Source organism: Panulirus ornatus, chromosome 65 (genome assembly GCF_036320965.1).
Source record: "Panulirus ornatus isolate Po-2019 chromosome 65, ASM3632096v1, whole genome shotgun sequence".
Lineage (NCBI taxonomy): Eukaryota > Metazoa > Arthropoda > Malacostraca > Decapoda > Palinuridae > Panulirus > Panulirus ornatus.
This window is the reverse complement of record NC_092288.1, coordinates 11,610,454-11,630,522: the sequence shown is the minus strand read 5'-3', so window position 1 is coordinate 11,630,522 and position 20,069 is coordinate 11,610,454. Positions and strand designations below refer to the sequence as shown.

General features: G+C 46.5%; 1 protein-coding gene across 4 annotated transcripts in view; it reads left to right on the top strand.

The window, feature by feature from the left end:
* The window catches only part of LOC139746521 (uncharacterized), a 90,627-nt gene that overhangs the window by 59,446 nt on the left and 11,112 nt on the right, over positions 1 to 20,069 (top strand). The window contains exon 1 of one of the 4 annotated variants that reach the window (XM_071657841.1): positions 15,644 to 15,849. The exons of the other annotated variants lie outside the window; for them this stretch is intronic. Coding sequence (XP_071513942.1) covers positions 15,805 to 15,849 — 45 coding nt within the window. The 5' untranslated portion in view covers positions 15,644 to 15,804. Of the gene's footprint in view, positions 1 to 15,643; positions 15,850 to 20,069 lie in introns of those variants that run through there. 4 annotated transcript variants of the gene reach the window in all.

The window sequence follows — 20,069 nt, the reverse complement described above, 5'->3', positions numbered from 1 at the left end:
TGGTGGTGAAGGTGAGTGGGGAGGTGCTGGTGTGTAGTGGTGGTGGGTGATTGGGGAGATCTTGGTGTGGTGGTGGGGGGTGAGTGGGAAGGTGCTGGTGTGGTGATGGTGGTGGTGGATGAGTTGTGGGGAGGTGCTGATGAAGTGGTGGTGGTGGATGAGTTGGGGGGGTGATGGTGTGGTGGTGGTGGTGGTGGGTGAGTGGCGAGGGAGGGAGGTTTAGATAGAAAGATGGAAGGAGAGCAAAAGAGAGAGAGAGAGAGAGAGAGAGAGCGCTTGACGGCAGAGGCTCGTGGCTGCCAGGAACTTCCTTCCCGACGATCAGCTCATAACAACAGTCGTGAAATCTGCCACAAATGCCTCATGTCCTGTACTCGTCATTTGTCGTTGGTGTTATTATGATCTGATTCACATTAGTCTGGATTTTAGTAGTGGGTCTAAATAAGCATAACAGCGGTCTTTTGTGTGTGTGTGTGTGTGTGTGTGTGTGTGTATGTGGGCGCGCTCGTTCATGAGTGCGTGTGTCCTGCATGCATACCGCCCTCCCACTACCTTGTTTCATGATCGCCAGGTATCGCAAGACGTGAGAGAGGCTATCATGACGCGGGTGAAGTGGCTCCGGTGGCGGGTGTACCATAGCGTAGGGAATCCGTGTGTGTGTATGTGTGTGTGTCCCCCTAGTGCTCGTACCTGTGTAGATGTACCAGTGAAGGTGTGTAGCGTGGGACGGTTGTGTGGTGCAGGGTAAGGACAGGATGTGACGGAGGGGGGTACAGCATGTGACGGAGGGGGTTACAGGGTATTACGTGGAGCAAAGTGTTACAAGGCTGTGACGGGAGGGCACCGGGTACGGCGGAGGCTGGTTTGCAACAGGGCAGTAACACAGGAGAGACATAACACAGGGGACCTGGTAGGTCCAAGACAAGGTTATCTGTTGTCGTAGTCTTAATCTTAGAGGAAACGGGATATTAAAGCACATTCTCCACCCAGCTCTCCCTCCAGCTCAACTGTTAGCAAGAGATAGAAAAAAAAACTGTTGATAAGAGACGCCACGTCATATGCAGGGATCATACTGCTAAGGAAATTCTCTAGCAAAGTGTGACTAGGTAAAGTTCCCTACTCTAAACAGGAGCTGCCTCACTGGGGCTGGACTCTTGGGAAAAACAACAGCTGTATTGATTCTTCTCGAAGAAGGACTGTTTATTGGAACATTTTGAAAGTCTTTGCTTTTACTGCGTTTAGTTGTACTGCATCATGAAATGTTCTTTATTCCACCGCTGGAAAAAAATCTAGGCCCACATTGCTGTTACATCTTTCTTTTCTCCTCATACTGTTATTTCTGGTTAATGAATTGCTATCAACTGTGAAGAAATATTTGCGTTTCGTGTTGTCGAAGTTATTTTTTATTTTGAAAACTTGTTAGATCTTCCGGAGGTCTGTGCTTTTCCAGAGAGAATGATTTCACGTTTGTGACTTTTTAATCAAAGGCTTATTTGTTTGTGAGTGAATTACTTTTGTTTCTGTTCTTTGCATACATTTTAGCTTTTCTTTATGTTTTATCAAGTCTGGTGACCAGAACTGAAGAGTGTGTACCAAACGAGGTCTGACAAGAGCTTCAGAAAGAATATTGATTTTATCCTTCATTTCATGATTCATATTCTTTGCCATGAAACCTAACAGTTTTTGCTTCATTTTATACAGCTAGGCATTGTTGTCGTACTGATGGTTTATCAAGCATTTTGTGTCAGAGATTAATATATCAAAAACCAAATTTTATTCCTTTGCGTATGTCTTATGTTGAAAACCATTTTCCATGTCTCGAACCGCCCTTGACAGATTGTCATTATCACTTTGTGTCCTTTAAGCAATCATCTTTTGACCAGGTGACGTTCCTCAATTTCGTGTCAGTGTGGCAGAGTTTGAAACTGAAGTGGTGAGTGTCTGTTTCCAGGTTGTTGATAAAGAGGATGAACAGTATGGGTCGCAGGAGTGAGCCTAGTGGCCTCCCGCTTGTAAAAACAGTCGGACGCTTCAACCCATTTTGATACCAATCGTTCTTTCCCGTTTGTAAGCCAGCTCAGTGTCGATTTCCTGTGTCATGAGTTTTTTTTTAAACAGTCTTGATACGTCTTATGCTTGAGGAAAATGTGAAGAAGAATTTTCGCTAGTAGACACTCAAGGCGAAATACTCGTTTAGAATGGAAGCCTTTTACTTTACTGTCGCTACTGAACGAATCACTGGCACCTTTGATGCTTTCTTGTTTTATCGTATTTAAAGAATTCTTAAGTTTTTTCTTGATAGAGTGGGAACTTATTTTTTTCAATGCCTGTTTTATTTGTACTAGTTCTGATTTTCGTCTTGCAATCTCTCTATCTTACTCATTTCATCTTTCTGTTGGTTTCCCGCTTGATCTAGTAACCCTGTACGATTTCCTTTTATACTCAATCAAAGTCATTCATTTCCTGAACTATCTAAACTCGTTCCTCTCTAACAGCATTCGTTTTCACTGCTAAGAACAGTAACTTTCGCAGAGGGGAAATATTGCATTCGTAAAGCTTCTTCTTATGTTTTGAACTGTTGCCATGTCCCAGAACCTAATCCTAGCGATATGTGTCGTAATTCTGTTGATTTAGACCTTGGTATCATTCTGTTATCTTTAATATCGCCGTTTTCTACCTCGTCACCGACTTCACATGTATCTCTGTTTCTGGACATCACTAAATCTTAAATGGTAATGCCTCCTGATGGGGTTTCGGGTTATTTGATTTAAAAGCCTAGTCGCTCCGTTAGATTAATTGGTCTTTTATCCTCGTAGTCACCTATCAAGAATTACCAGTTTATGTTGGGATTGTACCAATATTTTAAAATCATTGTTTCATTGTTATTCAGTTGATACATTTTTTTTTATATCAAAACTTTGTTTATTTTTATATGCATTTTTGGTTTGTCTATACAATACCCCAGAAATTATTCTGGACGTCTCATCGTATGTATGGACATCATGTCTCTTTACCAAGATTACACTTTCATTCTGTCTTTTACTCAGAGCATGACACCTCCACCTGCTTTGTGTAGAAGATATTTAAGGAAAATGATATATATCCTGGATTCTCTAACACTGCCAGTAAGAGATTTTTTTATATAGAATATGTCTAGTTTTCTGTTTTGACTCGATACTAGGCTTTCCTGACAGAGTATGTCAGTCCATCGCGTTTTAAGTTAATGTTTCTGGCGTTGGTGTAAGATATGAACGTTCATCTCTCTCCGGGAAAGGCAAGGCGAGTGTGTTGCACACCTGTGAGATCAGACCGTTGTACTGTGATCTAGTGTTCTTTCCTATTACAACTGCCGTAACCCAACAGGTGCGGTTACGCTTGTCTTTGCAGATGCCCTCCTAAGCTGATATAACTAGTCCTTGCCTTGTTCTTAGTGGCAACCACCTGCTTTGAAATCCCACCTAGTCTTGTATTTTTCTTTTCAGCAAACAAGTTCCCGTAACCACTGGAACTGTCCCACATATCTATGAACAGTAGTCAGCCTCCTTGGATCTCCAGGTGCCCTCAACTCTTCAGCCGATACCAAAATATTCTACTTAGAAATTCGGATCCTATATCGTAGCTAGGAAGTCATACCCCGCTACCCCCAACCTTTTCTGATAAGGTGTCTTGTAATTGGCTAGGCTCTCCTCTGATCTACGATGAACCACGCTGTCCCCACACGGGACGTAACGGAGGAGGGAGGGGAGGAAATATGCTGCAGGGAAAGCACCGTGTGTGTTGAGGGGGGTCGGGGGTGAGGAGGTGGAGGGTTTACTGCAGGGTAGACACAAGGTGTGGCGGGGGAAGGAGCACAGGGTGTGGCACCAGCTATTGATTCAACATTGGTGCAGTGATGTCAACTCGGGGCCTCGCCCACCCACCTGCCACCCAGCTGGCCAGACACACGCTCACAAAGCTGGCAAGTTAGCCACTTAGCTGGCCTGAAACACGGTCAGCCCTTCAGCCGACTTGCAGACGGTTAGGGTAACTGCGAACCAGTCACTGTGCTGGCCAGACAGATGACCATTCTTAACAGTCAGCTTGTGAGTCAATTAGACAACAGAGATGAAGGTACTCCTGCAGTTAGCCGGGGAGTATGCGCCAGCTTAGGACCCAGCCTGGGAGCAGCTTAGGGGCAAGTTAGAGGCCATCCTTAGGACAGCCTAGGGCCAGACAAGGAGCCTTAGAATCAGCTTGGAGGCAGCCTTAGGACCAGCCTAGGACTATTCTGTGGGGAGAATGGGGCACACTAGACCCAGATCTTGGGACCAGCCTGGGAAACCACCCTAAGGGGTACTGTTAGCTAAGGGTCAGCCAAAGGGACAAACACGGGGGCCTTGAGTTAGGGTTTAGCCGACCAGCCCTGTCCATGAGATAGTACCAGCAGTTGGATCTGGTTGGATATGCAGAGATACTGGAGTATTTCATCCAGCTTACACTCATCCTCGAGTCGATGACACGCCGAGATAAGCACTTGCTCGTCCACTGCACGCTGAGACACTCGCCAGACGATCAGCCGCTCTCGTTACAGAAGGTCAGTCTGGTGTGCGATGAATATTACAGTATTACCCGTCGCGCCGTGACTCCTGTATTGTGACGTGGCCTGCGGCCGTGTTCCGCTCCTCCCCTTCCTACCCATCTGTACCATGACGTGGCAAGTGGGGAGTATTTACCTCTCCATTTCTCCCCATGAGAGAGAGAGAAAGAAGAGACATGGTAGGTATCTACCCGTCTCTCTCTCTCTCTCTCTCTCTCTCTCTCTCTCTCTCTCTCTCTCTCTCTCTCTCTCTCTCTCTCTCTCTCTCTCTCTCTCTCTCTCTCTCTCTCTCTCTCTCATCTCCCCTCATCTGATGAAGCTGGATGACCCAAACTGAAGAACGTATTCTAAATGTAGTCTGAATGATGTGGTGTGAAGAGTATGTACTGTATATTTATGGCTCTGGATTGTAGCTTTGTTTAATCACATGCTGTGTATTTAGGGCATTACTCACTGTCAGTACAGGATCTTGGTCGTCTCATGCTTCCAATGATGGTCATCATATATATTTCACATACGAGGTTAACATCCTTGTCACCTGAATGCATTACTTTGCATTCAACTCTCCACTGAAGTCCATATACTATGTCTCTGGCTACCACATCAGTTTATCTGAATTTATTTGAATCATTAACCTTCTTTTGTTTGTGTTTTGTTTCCTACTATTCCATCGAAGGTACACTATAGATTTTTATATGTGAGTTCTGTTTCCAGATTAGTGATTTTCATTTCTTTACGTTGAAGGTTCCAGTCATGGACAAAAGTCCACATCAAGGCCAGGCCTTAATTGAAATAGAGAGAATCATGAAACAGAAAAAAAAAAAAAAACCAAGAGACAAGGGAAAGTATTTACGGATTTTTGGAGGCAGTGAAAAGCCTGTCTTTTGAAATGTGCGGCAGGTTATAGTTATTAGGAAAAGCATGAGAAGGTAGAGAGTTCTAGAGCTTCGACGTGTAGGGAAAGAAACAGTTGTCAAATCGGCCCACCCCTTGCGTTGCCGATGGCCACACAATAACCGTGTGACGCAGCAGCTTCCTGGGAATTGCGTGGTCTAGTTAGTGGTGTGGTCACACGAGCAGCCAGCTCGGGTGCAAAAACCAAAGTAATACCTATAGAAAAGGGAAAGTGAACCAACATTGTGGCGTAGGGCAAGGGGGTCAAGTTTGAAAGTTAGCCTGGGGCATTATATAAGTCGGACCGCTTTCGACTCAGCTCTGTCAAGTAAGGATGCATGGATAGAACCAGCCCGAAAGTGAGAGCAGTATTCCATACAAGGACGAATCAGTCCCTTGTATAAAGGGAGCAACTCCTCAGAAGAGAAGTTTCGAATTTAAACAGAACACCCAATTTCCTAGAGACAGATTTAGGTATTCACATAATGTTGGGTTTCCAAGAAAGAGTTGATTTACAGTAATACCAAGTATGCTCATTGAGTCAAGAGGTGGAATTGCAGAACCGTCAAAGGAGAAACGAGAGTGGAGGAGTTTTCGATCGTGAGATGGATAGAAAATGGGTCTTGGAAGCGTTAAACTTATCAAGATTTTGTGTACCTCACTGAGATACCCTTGTCCAAGTCTGAATTTATCGGGGAAGCTGTGTCAAGACGAGATGCAGATTGAGTGAGAGAGGAGGGAGCAGAATTGGAGGAGGTGGATTAATGCAGTGTTAGGTCGTCAGCGTATGAGTGCATTGGATTATTTGTAGAGAAGAGGAAATCGTTGAAAAAAAGGAGAAAAGTGTAGGAGACAGGACAGAACCTTGAGGGACACTGCTTTGTCTACGGGAGAGACAGTTATATAAGCATTAGAACGGAGAAGTGAAGGAAAGATAAAGTGACAGAAGCTGTTAGAGATGTCCTTAGCTAAAGACAAGAAAGACCTATCAGTGAATGACAAGGAGAGGTTGTCGCATTTCCTTTGAATAAAGGAACTCTCCGCCTCACAGATAATGTACCTGCATTGATTACGGGCAGTGATAAAAGCTGAATGGGAGCCAGAGGAAGAAGAGTTTTTTCAAGCCTGATATACCTAATCCCTTGCCTGAATGGCCTCAGAACAGGAACGGTTGAACTGTAGATTGGATGAAGAGGTCTTTTACAGAAATAGGGAATAAATGCTTTAATTCCCGCAAGAATATCCTCTCCTGTGCGTTTGGCGGAGACAGAACCATCACCACATAAGAGGCAGTAATTTACCCAAGAAAAGTCAGGAAAGAACTTATGTAAGTTATTCCAGTCAGCTTCGTTGAGGTGTGAGTATTTACATTTAGAAGGGGCTGCGGGAGGGGCAGGTGCCGTTAGAATAGATACATTGATGAGAGCGTGATCAGATGAACCAACTGGGGGAGAGACTGTGTATTTACAGCGGGATGAACTAGAGGTGAAAAGCAAATCCAGTATGTAAGGAGCGTGGTCATATCGGTCAGGAATATGGGCCGGGTGGGAGGTGATTTGCTCTAGATCTTTCAGAATGGAGAACGTGTGGGCTTCATGCCCTCCACCATCCGCATGGAAGGAGGGAATTCAACTATTCCCTATGGTGAACTTTGAAGTCCCCGAGGTAAAGGATTTGGGCTTACGGATGAGATGTCACAATCTCATGGCAGGAGTTTAGATAGTCGAAGAAGGATGTAGAATTTGTAGAATTAGGAGAGCAATAGACGAAACAGGAAAAGTGTGGTAATAGGGAAACAGACCTTGAGCCGCATGACATCAAAGTTTGGGGACTCAAAGGCCCTTGAAGCTTGCAACAGGTGTGTTGATGTTGGAATAAACACAAACACCACCTTTGAACCGGGATCGTGAGTGGAGGTTATAGTTAGATATGATAAAGGGGACTAGTGAGAGCATCATTAGACAAATATGTCTCAAAGAGAAGTAAGATACTAGGAGAGGTACCAGACAGATGATGTTCAACTGAGAAAAGGTTACTAGAGAGACCACGGATTTTGGTATAGTGAATAGAAAATGAGTAAGGTCTTACAGAGAGGGGGTAAGGTTGTGGGAGGGGCCGGTACTACTACTGTCAGAGCCCTCCCTCTCTTTGGCAGTAGAGTCAGGCAGAAACCCTGAGGTTCTTAGACCCCCTCTGGTGCCGGGGACTAGAGGCCATAAATTCGACGGTCTTAGACATCATGATGATGTTTATAAATGTTTGAGTGGACAGATTGGCAAGAGTACTTCTATGATAAAAGTACTACTAATAAGCAAGGTTTAAGTAGGTTTATGGTGCTTGTAAGAAGATGGCAGGACTAGCCCGATCGTCCCGGTTTGATGAGACAGAAAGTAAGACAAGCAATCCTGGCATGGGGAGTGTAAGATGGTTCCGGGCACCACTTTAACACGCCTCAGTTAGGACAGTAGTACTACCCTGGGCGGCTGTTGTCAACAACCTACTACCTAATGGATTGGTCCAAGGGGAGGGGACGGGGATAATCTCTAAGCTGGCTGGAGTACTGGGAGGGGCCAGTACTCTACTACCTATGCCCTCCCTCTCACTGGCAATAGAGTCACACAAGGTAAATATATATATATGTTCATTGTCGCTTACAAGCCGAGACACCAGCTGTACCTCATGATCTTGTGCATACCACATACTTCATCCATAAATACCCTTTGATGCTCTTGCCTCACTTACTTTCCCCCTATGCCATTCTTCACTTAGTCTCCCTCAACAACTCGTCACTATTTTCTTTGGAAATGTACGTCAGATATGGCCTGAGCCGAGGACACAAAAGTGAGTGCTTAACAGTAGCTTTCTTTGTCCCTTCCCTGTGACAAATTTGGTGACAAAGAAAACGACGGAACATACATCCAATGAGCATTATCACACAAGGATTACAGAGATCTTTCTCAGACCCCGGTGGATAGATTTTATTTTGATTAACAGTTATTGGTTCATTATATAAGCTACATTACATAGTCATATTTTGTTATCAACAATAAGGTGTTGTGACATTTCTTATGGCATTTGATCAGACCTCTTTCTAAAAGGCTCTCTGTTTTTCACATTCTAAAACATAGCGTTCTAGTTTGTGTCCAGATCGTAGGCCATGATGCTTTGCAATACACGCGATTAACATAATCAAAATAGGCCAAAGTGCCTGTCGTACCTAGGGTCTTAACCTAGTAATTATATAACATCATTGTCCTCGGTAACGACCTTGTGGAGTAGGTCGGGCCATTCGCCCGAATAGTCTGTCCCGTTGTGCTTGATGAAAAGCTAATGGGAATATTGTAATATACGACGACATCTAAAGGTACAGTTCTTAATCCCAGTTGTCATACGTATGATATAATCTCTCTTATCACGAAAACTCAGATCTATTGATAGCCTTTCATTCAGTATCTCGTCAAAATTCAACATGTTCCGACGACCGTTTTTAAGATTTTTGCCTCCATCAAAGGAAAGGCTAACAGGTCGATCGCTCACTTGAGATGCATCTTCTCTCCTCTCTTCTGTGAGCTGATTTTTTTTTTAACACTCGCGAATTCCCAGTCGTTTGACTCTTACGTTTCCTACAGCAATTTGTTGCATGTTGTAGCGATGGGATGTGTTGTCTGTCGATATCTATCAGCGCCATGAGAGAGAGAGAGAGAGAGAGAGAGAGAGAGAGAGAGAGAGAGAGAGAGAGAGAGAGAGAGATCATCACCACCACTTGACTTAATCCGATTAGATAGTTTTACAAACATTTGTATATATGTATATATTTCACAGCTACGAATACCATGAGTCAAAACCCTTTCCCCTGCTGTTCCAATATACACACTCCTGTGGTCGCTGGAGATACCTCCCCGTCCCGTATTGCCCCGTCCCGTGTTCCCCCGTCCCGTGTTCCCCCGTCCCGCCCCGTATCTTCCCGTCTCGTATCTCCCCATGAGAGATGTGATAGATGGAAGGTATCTTCTCGTTCTGGGGAAGGGGAGTCCTTCTGTCTTTGTTCAGTCAGCAGAATGCAGCTGCCAGTCACTGAAATCGAAATATAAACACAAGTGCTGTTATCAGACAGATGTAATACATCATTTTATGGAAATGGAATTAAATATCTACCTCAACATATGAATTAAAGAATCCTCTTTATGATATCGACATGGGTCAAACGACCAGCCGAGGGAGTGTGTGTAAGGCATTAAGTAATGAAGGCAAAACCCCGCTTTTCCTACGGTTTCATACCACCTTCCCGATGTAACCGCCTCATTTTTCAGCTTTATTCTTCGTTGCCCCGTGGAGTTAGAGGGGGTGGTCGCCCAGACCCAGACTCCAGAAGGTGCATATGGCTTCATGCTGTGTACCTTCTGATTCCCTGGTGTTAAGATGCAACAGGTTTTGGTATCAAGATTCTCCCTTAAGATTTCCTTCCATTTTCTTCGTCAGTTGAGGCAGTCATGAGAGCCTTCGGTGCGGCACTGGGCTGCGGCACTTGCCCTGACTCCAGGCACAATGTAAGAAAGCAAGGTTTCACCTAGACACACGGGACAAGTTACCAAGCTTCCAGGCAGACGCACGGAGCAAGAAGATTGCCAGACATAAACACGGCCAAGCGAGCCTCTGGCCTGATATTCTGGCCATCCGCAGCAGCATCTCTGTACACTATTGATCGAGCTGGCCCAACCAGAAGCTTTGAGATCGTCCCTTTGGTCGTCCTCGCTAAGGGTTGTCCCGGCACCGCCAACCTTATGTGGGAGATCTGCTTCCGGGAAGGGAGTTACTTGTCCCTGATTTCAGCCGAGCCCTTCAGGTCAGCCTGACGAGGTACCGGTCGTTGTAGTCCCTCGGGTCAGCCAGACGAGGTACCGGTCGTTGTAGCCCCTTGGGTCAGCCAGACGAAGTACCGGTCGTTGAAGGCACGAACCTGAGTCTTCGTGGTAATAAAAGCAGTTGCAATTATTGCAAATGAGTGAGTCTGTTGTGTAGCAATACCTGAAGCTAGAAACTCTACCTTGTTCTTTGTCGAAGCCACTCGACCCAGTTAGCGTCCTTTCAAACTCTGAAAAGTGTTGTAGCAAGGGTACATCCCCAGTCCTTGCCAAGAGCTAACTGGGTAATCAGATGTACCTCAAACTACTGCCAGTATTAAAGCCAAATATCATATGAGTCTACCATCTCTACAAGGATCATACAGAGCCACGGCGCTGCAGACCAAGTAAGAAATATTTCGTATCAACAGGAGGTAAATGCCGCTAATGTCAGGAATCAAGGCTAACTTTAGCAGGGGACGTGAAGTACGAGGACCGAGTCAATCGCTCATGTTGCTTGATGTGACGTGGCTCAGGGAGCGAGGTCGAAAACAGATGGTTTGAAACCCCTTACCAGCGGTGCATGACGAACACTTTGTCATGCCAATTTGTGTAACAGTTCAGAAGTTGTTGCCTACAGTTCTTTCACTCCTCTTCCCATTTTCACCGTCAGGTGAAATGATAACAGTATGCCAAAGGGCAGGCGGGACCACATTCATCCCCTGGGAACATGCCATCGCCCCCATCCCCGCTATCTCTCTCAGCTTCGCTATCGCCACCAAGCCTTTACCAGCTACCTACTTCCGGCACACACGCCAGCGCCCATCCTGCTCTTCGCCCAAGCCACAGGCCTCTCAATTTCCCGACAAGATTCGGATGCTCCAACAGACTGGTGAGGCGGGACTCTGAACTTACACACACGCCAGCACATGGCAACCGACCGGGTCCTCTGCCAGACCATCAGCAACTCTCATCAATAAACTGGACGACACCAGGTCTTCACACGTCAGGGCGTGGCCCCCTTACCCCACAACCTTGTGCAGACGCTTGCAGCAGCTCCTCCGTTGGCATAAGTGTTCCTCGCTCTTCATCTGAGACACCGAGGAAGCCACGGGTTCGACCAGCACCGCCTCCACCATTCATTGAAGGTTTACTCAGGGGATTTTAGACGCTTAGCCTCCCCTCTCCTTCGAGGTGAGGGGTTCCTCCTGAGTGTTGCTGTGGTGGTGGTGGTCCTTGAGCTATCTAACCAACAGCCAAGCCATCCAGGCTGAGGGTTCTCGATCTGGTTATGGTGAAAACCAATGCAGTCACGATGCAGACCTGCCACTAGCTGGGTAGATCGAATGGCTGTAGAGAAACACTTGCAGCTAATGTACATAGTTCAGACTGATGTTACGGAATGGAAAGTAATTTTTAGTAATTACGGGGCAGTCTGTCCATAGTCCGCCCAGCTGTTCGTCCTCCCTTAGGGGCTGGACGATACATTGGTACCCGGCTTAGACTAGGGTGTATATATATATATATATATATATATATATATATATATATATATATATATATATATATATATATATATATATTATCCCTGGGGATAGGGGAGAAAGAATACTTCCCACGTATTCCCTGGGTGTCGTAGAAGGCGACTAAAAGGGGAGGGAGTGGGTGGCTGGAAATCCTCCCCTCTCGTTTTTTTTTAATTTTCCAAAAGAAGGAACAGAGAAGGGGGCCAGGTGAGGATTTTTCCTCTAAGGCCCAGTCCTCTGTTCTTAACGCTACCTCGCAAATGCGGGAAATGGCGAATAGTATGAAAAAAAAAAAAAAAAAAAATATATATATATATATATATATATATATATATATATATATATATATATATATATATATATATATATATATATATATATATAATGGATGACTGACTGAGCCTTAGAGAGAAACCTCCTCACTTTGTTCTTTCTTTTGGAAAGTAAAACTGGAGGAGAGGATTTCCAGTTCCTGTTTCCATCCTTTTTAGTCGCCTTCCACGAAATGCAGGGACTACGTGGGACATATTCTTTCTGCCCTATATATATATATATATATATATATATATATATATATATATATATATATATATATATATATATATTCAGGTAAAACCACATGGAGACTGGGCGTGGCCGGTGAATTAATTAAGAAATAAGTGAAGGGATTAGGGCACAGGCCACCCTCGATGACCTCACCTACCTCAAGTTACTAACTCAGGTTGACCTGTGTTCTGGGGGGAAACATATTTACATTTTCCTTTCACTTATAAAGTTATCTGATTGATATATCCCAACATTTTGATTCATATTAGGAGCAATGCTATGTTTGAAAGGTGACGATTCAGCAGTATTTCTATCCATTGCCGAGTTACTGTTTGTGATAAACTCTATCATTGCTCTAGCCAATTTGATTACTAAAGTCTTTCAGGTGGACAAATGGTGCATTAGACCATACGTAACACGATTTCTTATGTTGTTTAACCCTGATATTAAAAACCTTACCAGTCAGCCCAATGTAAACTTGATCACACTCCTTACAAGGGATGTTGTACACACATCCCTTCAGAGAAGTCTTGGAATATCTGATGAGCCTTTCCCTAACCGCATTATTATTATTGCTGAAGGCTACACTGATATTAAGATTTTTTTTTAAACAGGAAAGTTAAGGAAGTTCTCACATTAGCGTTATACTAACAAGTTCTTGTCCACAAATGGTTCTTTAGGTTGAACATTTGTGAACAAAAAGAAAAACTGTTGGTATTACCCTGTTGTAAGACCTTGCTCAGTGTTCCTGTTTTGTTCAATTTTCTAATATTTATGGAGCCTTTAGCAATGATGATACGATTAAGGAAAGTCTTATCAGATTATTTTTTTTTTTTAATTTCTCAGAAGGACTTTATATACAATATCCTCCTACAGAGTATGGTCAGTTTTACATGGGTCAAACTGGTGAGGTTTTTAATGAAAAGGTTGAACAACGTGACATCAATTTCAAGTATGGCAAAGTTTCCAATGCACTCTTTGTCCACCTCAGTGACTTAGATCATCAAATTGACTTGGAGCAGTGTTAAGGTAATTGATAGACTTATTGTGGAATCGTCTCTTATCATACATAGTAGAGATATCAGTATGAATCTACAAAATGTTAAGTTTATACAAATCAGATAACTTTATAAATGGAAGGAATTGTGAATATGTTTTCCCCCCAGAACACAGGTTAACCTGAGTTAGTAACTTGAGGTAGGTGAGGTTATTAAAGGTGACCTGTGCCATAATCCTTTCACCTGTTTCTTAATTCATTCTCCGGCCACGCCTAGTGGCGCTAGTATTTTATATATTCTCCTGACGATGTGATAATACGACAGCGTTTGACACTTCGTATTTTCCGTCTCCTTTGGTTTTACCTCTGAATCTTATGTACACTGGCTGTTTTGTGTGCTTTATATTATAGCGTTGATGAGGTGGCCTTTTCCAGGGCGTTCAGCAGCCTGAGTTGTCTCTCCTAACGTAGCATAACAAGAATATTACATATCCTGATCAGGAAATAAGTTGGAAATGGTGTTAATTGTTGTACATATGGATCACACTTGATTTGAAAAGCTGATTTGCGAACTGATGGGAAAAAAATCTGTGACGTAATGATGGAGTGTGTGTGTGTGTGTGTGTGTGTGTGTGTGTGTGTGTGTGTGTGTGTGTGTCATCACCCCTGGCCAGGTGGGTCGATACCCCGAGGGGGTTCGCCTCCCTGACGTCGTCCGGAGGGCGACCCGGTGGTTAAAAGAATGTGTGTGGAGGTCATCTTCTCATTACTGTAAACGACTCCTACCCCTGGTAGCCCTCCTTCTAGGTCCCATTGGCCTTCCCCAGTCTCCAACGACACTCCCCAGGTCCCAGTAACCTTCCTCGAGGCCTAGTGGTCCTCCCAAGACCCCAGTTTCTCTGCCCTGTAACACTCCCCATTCCCCCCGGTAACTTTTTCCTGTGTGCTTCAATAGCCCGCTCCGTGTTCAAAAATCCTTCTTTCAGTTCCCAGTAACCTCCCCTAGAACCCAGTAGCCCTCCTCGGATCCCTGTATCTCTTGTTCAGGCCCCAGTAGCCTTCTCAAGATCCCCCATCCCCAGTAGCCCTCATCAGGCCCCAGTAACCATCCCTATCATACAACGCAGGGGAGCAGCACCGACTCCTTAACCCCCTGCCTGGGGGAGTTACAGGGACCAACACCCCCTCCCCTTCCTCCCCTGCTTGAGGGAGGGACTGCACCCCCCCCCGCTATTGATCACCCAGCTGGGGAGGCCTGGGGAGCAAGGGTGGGGAGTGCCTGATAGTCTCCCCGTTAAACCGTAAATCTTCCCCCGAATAACAGCCTTGTGTCATGGCATGGAGGCTCGTGTCCAGGTAGCCCTTCCTGTGACATGTCACCGCCCTGAGAGGTTGTGACACATGTCACTGCCCTGAGAGGTTGTGACACATGTCACTGCCTGTGAGGTTGTGACACATGTCACTGCCCTGAGAGGTTGTGAGGTTGTGTCACTGTTGTGTCGAGTTATTCAGTGTCAGGTCACGTCACTGTTATATCACGTTACCTGCTGTAACAGATCGCGTCGCTGTTTTACCAGGTCCCTGCTGTGTCCAGCTCTCTGTTCTTTTCACTGCAGGTCAGTCTTTGTCGTGCCCAGGTCACATGCGGGTCACGTGATACCGGACGATATTGAGAAAGGATTGAATAAAGATATCTGATTCTGTATGTGCCATTATCGGGCAGATAGGTGGGCGTGGCTAGGGCAGACACGTGGGTGTGTTGGGACGGTGGGGAGACAGGTGGCTGTGCTAGGACGGTGGGGAGACAGGTGGCTGTACTGGAACGATGAGGGGAGACAGATAGGTGTCATGGTAAGGACAGAAGGGAGACTTGAGTGTGTTGGGACGGTGGGAAGAGAGTTGGGCGTGGTGGGACATGAGTGAGACAGGTGGATGTGGTGAGGACATAAGGAAGACAGGTGGGTGTGGTGAGGACATAAGGAAGACAGGTGGGCGTGGTGAGGACAGTCGGGAGGGAGGTGGGTGTGGTGAGGACAGTCGGGAGGGAGGTGGGTGTGGTGAGGACAGTCGGGAGGGAGGTGGGTGTGGTGAGGACAGTCGGGAGGGAGGTGGGTGTGGTGAGGACAGTCGGGAGGGAGGTGGGTGTGGTGAGGACAGTCGGGAGGGAGGTGGGTGTGGTGGGAGTGTGGTCAGTCTGGCGCCAGAAGGTTGTTGGCCGCCGTGCGCGAGGAGCCACCAACGTCACCCCGGAACCTGGAACAATTGATCCCTGGAGGTGGTGGAGAGCGAGTGGCACCAGTCCCCAGGACGCCCCCGCGCCCACCTGATCATGTACCACACCTAGTGAGGGAGACACCACAGTAGGAAGTTACTCCACTCCCTCCTGAGTACTGAGATGTGTCTGTGTGTCACTCGTGTTTCAAGATGTTGAATATTAGACCTACAGCACCTTCGCCCACGCAGGATGAGGTATGTTTGGTAACATCATGTGTTCCTCGGCTTTCGTGAAGAGGGAACTTAAACTTTGTGATGATTTTCCGTGTCATAGTCTGTGTTTACAGTTGCATCGTAATGTTCCATAGGGAGTGTCAAGTTGGAGGGGACATAGAACGCGTCGTCCCTAAACGCGCCTTACTCTACCACACACTTGAAATCAGTGTGTACTGCATATGACCTTGTTTTCTGATGTCTTTGACACAGATCTGCGTGATGTACCAAGACACAACGGGGCAGGCATTACCTAGCTGATAGATCCCCCTCCAGATAGGACGTGTCACTGGGAGGACTCTTGGCTGGAAGGACCACTGAATGGAAGGATCTCTGTATGGAAGGACCTCAGACTGGGAGGACCTCTTGGCTAGGGGAACCTCTGACTGGGAGGACCTCTGAATGGAAGGACCTCTGACAGGAGGAACCTTTAAGTGGGGGAACCTCTAACTGCCAGGACCTTTGAGTAGTAGGATCTGTGAAGGTGACAGTGCCTTGACTGCAAGTGCTCGGGAGACTCCTGGTCCAAGTGTATGGAATCTGGTTATCAAAATGTTTTGTTTCCCAAACGGGACGGGAGCCAGAACGTGTTTAATTCCTCGATTGCTAAAGTTTCAGTGATGCGGAAAAGATCGATTTGCTTTAAAAAGATGTAGAGAGGAGGATTATGCAAGATTGTCTTTCTCATTCCTTCTTCCTGTTTGTTCTGCAGCCATTTGCTTGGTCGAAATTCCATCAGCCGTTGCCATGTGTAGACAGGTCTTGCCTGGCAATGAGAACTGGTCGAAATTCCATCAGCCGTTGCCATGTGTAGGCAGGTCTTGCTTGGCAATGAGAATTGGTCGAAATTCCATCTGCCGTTGCCATGCGCATGTAAGTCTTGCGTGGCAGTAAGAACTGGTCGAAATTCCATCAGCCGTCGCCATGTGTAGGCAGGTCTTGCCCGACAGTGAAAACTGGTCGAAATTCCATTAGCCGGTGCCATTAGGCAGGCATTGTCTGCCATTGCTCCACCTGACCAGGACGCGAGGGCGATAAGACGCCAGCTTCGTGTATTGATGTCTGTGACGTGGGCCTGACGCATACTGATGGTGTTTCGCCGATTGATGTTGCTGTGTGTGGCGCGTGGTATTGTTGATGTTGTGTGTGGCGTGGTATGGTTGATGTTGTGTGTGGCGTGGTATTGTTGATGTTTCTGAGTGTGGCGTGGTATGGTTGATGTTGGTGTGTGTGGCGTGGTATTGTTGATGTTTCTAAGTGTGGCGTGGTATTGTTGATGTTGTTGTCTGTGGCGCGTGGTATTGTTGATGTTGTGTGTGGCGTGGTATGGTTGATGTTGTGTGTGGCGTGGTATTGTTTGATGTTGCTGTGTGTGGCGTGGTATTGTTGATGTTGTTGTCTGTGGCGCGTGGTATTGTTGATGTTGTGTGTGGCGTGGTATTGTTTGATGTTGCTGTGTGTGGCGTGGTATTGTTTGATGTTGTTGTGTGTGGCGTGGTATTGTTGATGTTGTTGTCTTTGGCGCGTGGTATTGTTGATGTTGTGTGTGGCGCGTGGTATTGTTGATGTTGTGTGTGGCGCGTGGTATTGTTGATGTTGTGTGTGGCGTGGTATTGTTGATGTTGTTGTCTTTGGCGCGTGGTATTGTTGATGTTGTCTGTGGCGTGTGGTGTTGTTGATGTTGTTGTCTGTGGCGTGTGGTATTGTTGATGTTGTCTGTGGCGTGTGGTGTTGTTGATGTTGTTGTCTGTGGCGCGTGGTATTGTTGATGTTGTCTGTGGCGTGTGGTGTTGTTGATGTTGTTGTCTGTGGCGTGTGGTATTGTTGATGTTGTTGTCTGTGGCGCGTGGTGTTGTTGATGTTGTTGTCTTTGGCGCGTGGTATTGTTGCTGTTGTCTGTGGCGTGTGGTGTTGTTGATGTTGTTGTCTGTGGCGCGTGGTATTGTTGCTGTTGTCTGTGGCGCGGTATTCATGTGTCGAGATTGGTGGTAGTTTCTGTGACGGAGGCAAAGCTGTCGTCTGTGCCTCACTGGGAATATAGCCCAAGTGGGAAAGAATGTTGGCTGTACTGTAGTGGGAATGTGACCAAGTGGGCGAGATTTTTGTCTCTGATTCAGTGGGAATGTGATCCAAGTGGGTGATGATGTTGCCTGTGCCTCAGTGGGATTATGATCCAAGTGGGTCATACTGGTGTCAGTGCCTCAGTGGAAGTATGACCCAAGTGCCAGGGAACTGATGATTGAGTGAAAGAGAGAAAAAATGAGGCAGAACCATTATAACATGTCCCCCTCAGCCGGTAACGCAAGACCCGTGTCTTTCTTCAGCTGCGAACACAACGTCGTCGTCCTTTCAGCTAGTAACGTAACACCGTGTCTTTCATCTCAACCGGTAACGTAACACCGTGTCTTTCCTCTCAGCCGGTAACGTAACACCTTGTCTCTCCTCTCAGCCAGTAACGTAACACCATGTCCTTCCTCTCAGCCTGTAACGTAACACCGTGTCTCTCCTCTCAACCAGTAACGTGTCCCTCTCAGGTGGTAACATAACACCGAACACCGTGCAGGTCGTAACGATCGCCAACATGTCAACGCCCAGCCCAGCCCAGCCCAGCCCAGCCCGGTCCACCAGCCAGCCAGCCAGCCAGCCAGCAGGCTACCGAGGAATTATTTATGAAAAGTTGTCAGCTGGCGCAGCGGCGGCGTCTCCAGGGTATCCTCTGGACGACGCAGGTGTTGGTAGGAGAGTTCGGGGGGTGTGTGTCCCAGGCTCTAGAGCCTCTGTGGCAGCCTAGTGTGTATTATGACGTTCTTGTCTCTGACGTGGTACGGAAGTCACCAGAGCGATCATCAGCACATCTCGAACTGTCGCCGTAAACCAGAATGTTTAGAAAGAAGATGAGACGACAATTGGACGTACTCAACTCTAGGGTTTTACGTTCGGGCCGCTGGTTGGTCTAGCAGCTAAGTTGGTGGTAGCCTCACAGATAAGCTGACACATAGTGGAAAGCTGTAGTTGACTCGGCCACAGTTTCAGCTTGAGCCAACCCAGCTGCTGAGAAGTTTTAGCAATAATGGAACACAGCCGGCGCAAGGTTCACGCTAATTTAACACAGATGGTGTGAGGTTGACGCTAATCTAATGCAGCTGATGTGCGGTTAACGCTGATTTAACGCCAGTGGCGCGAGGTTCACGCTGATTTAACACAGCTGGTGCGAGGTTCACGCTGATTTAGCACAGCTGGTGCGAGGTTCAAGCTGATTTAACACCGCTGGTGCGAGGTTCATGCTGATTTAACACCGCTGGTGCGAGGTTCACGCTGATTTAACACAGCTGGTGCGAGGTTCATGCTAATTCAACACAGCTGGTGCGAGGTGATTGTTGCTAGCATCACTTTGAATATCAAAGCAATCCAAACCTATTGGGCCGATGCGTCCAAAATGCTTTGAACCTGAAACAAAACTCATACATCTGTCTATTGTTGTTTGACATCCCGGTGAAAATATGTACTGAGGGGGCAAGTGTTCGGGGTCTTGTTTACTGAGGGGGCAAGTGTTCGGGGTCTTGTTTACTGAGGGGGCAAGTGTTCGGGGTCTTGTGTACTGAGTAGGCAAGTGTTCGGGGTCTTGTGTACTGAGGGGGCAAGTGTTCGGGGTCTTGTGTACTGAGTAGGCAAGTGTTCGGGGTCTTGTGTACTGAGGAAGCAGGTGTTTGGGGTCGCTTATGCTGAGGGAGCAGGTGTTCTTATTAATGAGAGAGCAGGTGTCCAGAACCGTATGCACTGAGGGTGCAGGTGTCCAGGACTCTAGTACTGAGGGAGCAGGTGTCCAGAACCCTATGTACTGAGGGAGCAGGTGTTCAGAACCCTAGTTCTGAGGGAGCAGGTGTCCAGAACCATATGTACTGAGGGAGCAGGTGTTCGGAACTCTAGTCCTGAAGGAGCAGGTGTCCAGGACCCTAGTGTTGAGGGAGGAGGTGTCCAGAACCCATCGTATCTGTCCATGACACCATTTGTGCAGCCAGCTCCAAGACACCTCCATTATACCTGGTACTGGGACGTGATGTTTTCTGTTTCAGTCTTCTATTCCTGTACTGATGTAGCATAAAGCAGTGGTTAGCACCGTTCACCATGAATCGGCGAATCTGGGTTCAAATTCCTGTCGGGCCAGCTGGCTCATTGTCAATCTAGCTGTTCATCCTTCCTTT